This window comes from Galeopterus variegatus, unplaced genomic scaffold, assembly GCF_000696425.1.
Source record: "Galeopterus variegatus unplaced genomic scaffold, G_variegatus-3.0.2 Scaffold224, whole genome shotgun sequence".
Classification (NCBI taxonomy): Eukaryota; Metazoa; Chordata; class Mammalia; order Dermoptera; family Cynocephalidae; genus Galeopterus; species Galeopterus variegatus.
The window spans coordinates 392,213-395,377 of NW_007726335.1; the positions used below are offsets into that span (position 1 = coordinate 392,213).

General features: G+C 59.2%; 1 protein-coding gene across 1 annotated transcript in view; it reads left to right on the forward strand.

Moving 5' to 3' along the window:
- The window catches only part of FIGNL2 (fidgetin-like 2), a 1,493-nt gene extending 820 nt beyond the window's left edge, over window positions 1-673 (forward strand). Inside the window, 1 exon segment of the mRNA XM_008566152.1 lies at window positions 18-673. Within this exon segment, the coding sequence (XP_008564374.1) occupies window positions 18-615 (598 nt within the window). The 3' untranslated portion in view covers window positions 616-673.
- The last annotated feature ends 2,492 nt before the right edge of the window (window positions 674-3,165 follow it).

The window sequence follows — 3,165 nt, forward strand, 5'->3', positions numbered from 1 at the left end:
CAGTAACTTGGAGTCAGGTACCCCCCGCCGAAGCTTGCCGCGTCGGGCGCCGCCGAGGGCGCGCGCCTCCTCCGGGCCGCCTTCGCGGCTGCGCGCTGCCGTCCGCCCGCCCTGCTCCTCCTCAGCGAGCTGGATGCGCTGCTCCCGGTCCGGGACGACGGTGCGGCTGCCGCAGGCGCGCTGCAGGCCTCGCTCCTGGCCTGCCTGGACTGCAGCTGCGGCGCGGGGCCCGACGGCGTGCTGGTCGTGGGAACCACCTCGCGGCCCGCGGCTCTGGACGAGGCGACCCGCCGGCGCTTCGCTCTCCGCTTCTACGTGGCGTTGCCCGACAGTCCGGCCCGCGGGCAGATCCTGCAGCGGGCGCTGGCCCAGCAGGGCTGTGCGCTGAGCGAGCTGGAGCTGGCGGCCCTGGTGCAGGGCACCCAGGGCTTCTCTGGGGGCGAACTGGGACAGCTGTGCCAGCAGGCAGCGGCCGGGGCGGGCCTCCCGGGCCTGCAGCGTCCCCTCTCCTACAAGGACTTGGAGGCGGCGCTAGCCAAGGTGGGCCCTAGGGCCTCCCCTAAGGAGCTGGACTCGTTCGTGGAGTGGGACAAAATGTACGGCTCTGAACACTGATGGCGCGCGGAGGAGGTCGCGGGAGCCACCGCCTCTCCTTGCGCGCCTCCTCCGCTTGGGAGCGATGTCACTGAACAAACCCGGCTGGGAGGGTGCCGGAGTGGTGAATGTGGGGTGGGGGACGGGAGGGCTCTGCGGGTTTTTTTTTTTTTTGTGGGAAGGAAAATGCTTCCGCCAGGCAGATAGATGCCATATGCGCCGTATACTCAGGTTTTACCTATTTATTGTGGACGGGAAGCTCGCCATCTCCGCCCGACGAACCCTCGTGGGCTGGCACCCCGGACTAAATAACTCCTGTTGTCTCGCCACAAACCCTTTTGTCTCCTCGCTATCTGAATGACACCCTCTTCCACCCCCCCTCCTTTCTCTGCATTCGCTGAGTTTTCGCTCCCCGTCGCTTTGTCACTGACTCCCCGTGTTGTCTCGCCACAAACCCTTTTGTCTCCTCGCTATCTGAATGACACCCTCTTCCACCCCCGCTCCTTTCTCTGCATTCGCTGAGTTTTCGCTCCCCGTCGCTTTGTCACTGACTCCCCGCCCCCCCCCATCATGCCTGCCCTGTTTCTCCTTTGCTCTCCGCTCCCCGCATCTCTCCATCTATCACCTTCTGTGGTTCTGTCTCTATCCCCTGTGCTCCGGCGTCCCTTCGCCTCTTGGTCCCTGTACTTCAACGCGTCTCCCTGCTTTCTGTACCTCTCATTCAGACTGCAGCGTCTCTTTGCAGGAGATCTGGAGGCCCAGTGGCCGAGGAGGAGGGGAGTAGCGAATCCCCCATCCCACGCCACTGTGTCTCACCCAGCTGAAGCCTTGGGTCGGGGGTGGGGGTGGGGTATCAAGCAAAAAAAAAAAAAAAAAAAAAAAACACCCGAAGAAGGGGTTTTGGGGGGTTTGTTTTTGAGGGGAAATCCCAGAAATGTAGCTTGTTTAATATTTTAGGCTTCTTATTTTTGTAAGATGTGTAGGGTTTGCTGTTTTTCTTTTGACAACTCAGGAAGAAACTGACCTCAGAAAGAATGTTAGACTTTGGCTGCTCTCCTCTATGTCCCCCCCACCCTTCCCCCAACCTACCCCCACCCAGGGGAGCAAATTCTCCCAAAGCCTTGGAAAGTGGGACTTGGGAAGGGAAGAGGAAGATGCAGAAGCCCCACTCAAACCCCAGCTCTCCCTGGGACAGAAGCAGAATGTATCACTAAGGGCTTCCTTCTCAGATCCGGGGTTGTAGGCAGGGGGTGGGAGTGGGGGGTGGGCTTTGAGAGAGGGGGAGGTCTTGCTCCCTTCTGCTGCTCTCCCCGCTGGACCTCACACTTCAGTGTAGTGTTTTCTATGAAGCGTTATCCTGAGTTGGGATGCCTTTGCCCACCCTGTTTCCTGCCCCAGACCCAGAAAGTAGGCCAGGTCGGCCCAAATAGGAATGTGACCCAGGCAGAAAGTTCCCAGAGAAGTCCCAATAACGTGCTAAGAGGATTCCATCTGGGGAGGCAGCTTGGCCGTAAGTCTGGTTGGGCACAAAATTGACTACTAGACTTTAGCTGCCTTCTCTACTGGAGGCTCTAAGGAGGTGTGAGCATCCCACACAGGAGAAAGTTCTGTGGGGAAGCGTGCTTCTCCCATTCCCTTAGAGTCCTAGGTCTGGAGCTCCAGGGGCTGGGAGAGGGTGGAGATGGCCAGGGTGTTTTTCCCTAACATTGGGAATTTGGTCTCAGTCTCACCCAAACTTTCCACCAGGCTTGAAACCCTTCTCTCTGAGAACCATATTCCTCTCCTTCCCACCAGTTTTCCCTTGATGAGGCTTCAGCAGTTTGCTCCACCCCATCCCCAGTCCATTTTACAACTCCGATCTTTGGTCCGAAGGTGGGGGACATGCTCCCTTCCTCCTCTTCTCTCTTCCACCTCAGCCTCCCTTCCTGTTCCCTGCCTGCCCCTATAGATCTTACAGTCCATACAACCTCCTATCCCTGGCGGGGAGGGTGTCCATGGGGGACATTCAGGTGCCAAGGTGCTGAAGGCCTGTGCTGGCCTAGGAGTGCTAACAGGAAAGCTGCTCTGTTTTTTCCCCCTTTTCCGCTTTGGTCTCTTTCTGACCCTCCTCTCCTTGGAGCCAGCAGGGCTTTGGTGCCTCAGCAGTGGGCCGCATGGTCTTGGCTGTGAAAGACCTTGGAGGGAGCATGGAGTGAGGGGGTTCTCTCAGGTGTGTGTATGTATGGGGGATGGGGGGTGGGGGGGTGTTAGGGAAGTGGGGTTGGGATCCCAGCCTTCCCTTCAAGAGGCAGGCAGCTTTGGGGAATGGGCAGGAGGTCACTGACTGAGACCCTGAGTCCCTGAGTCCCCACTGCTTCCTCTACTGGGCTTTTCCTGTTCCCCAGGCTTGGGGAACTTTGCACAAGGAGACAGCCCCCAGTCTACTGGCACCTACCTCATGGGCACTGGGGCGGGTAGGGGAAGGGCAGGTCTAGCTCTGGCAATGTTGAGGAGGGCACACCAAAGAATCCAGGGGCAGGGCGTGGGGAAGGGCAGACTGGGCAAGCTGGCCTTCTCTTTCCTCTACCCAGA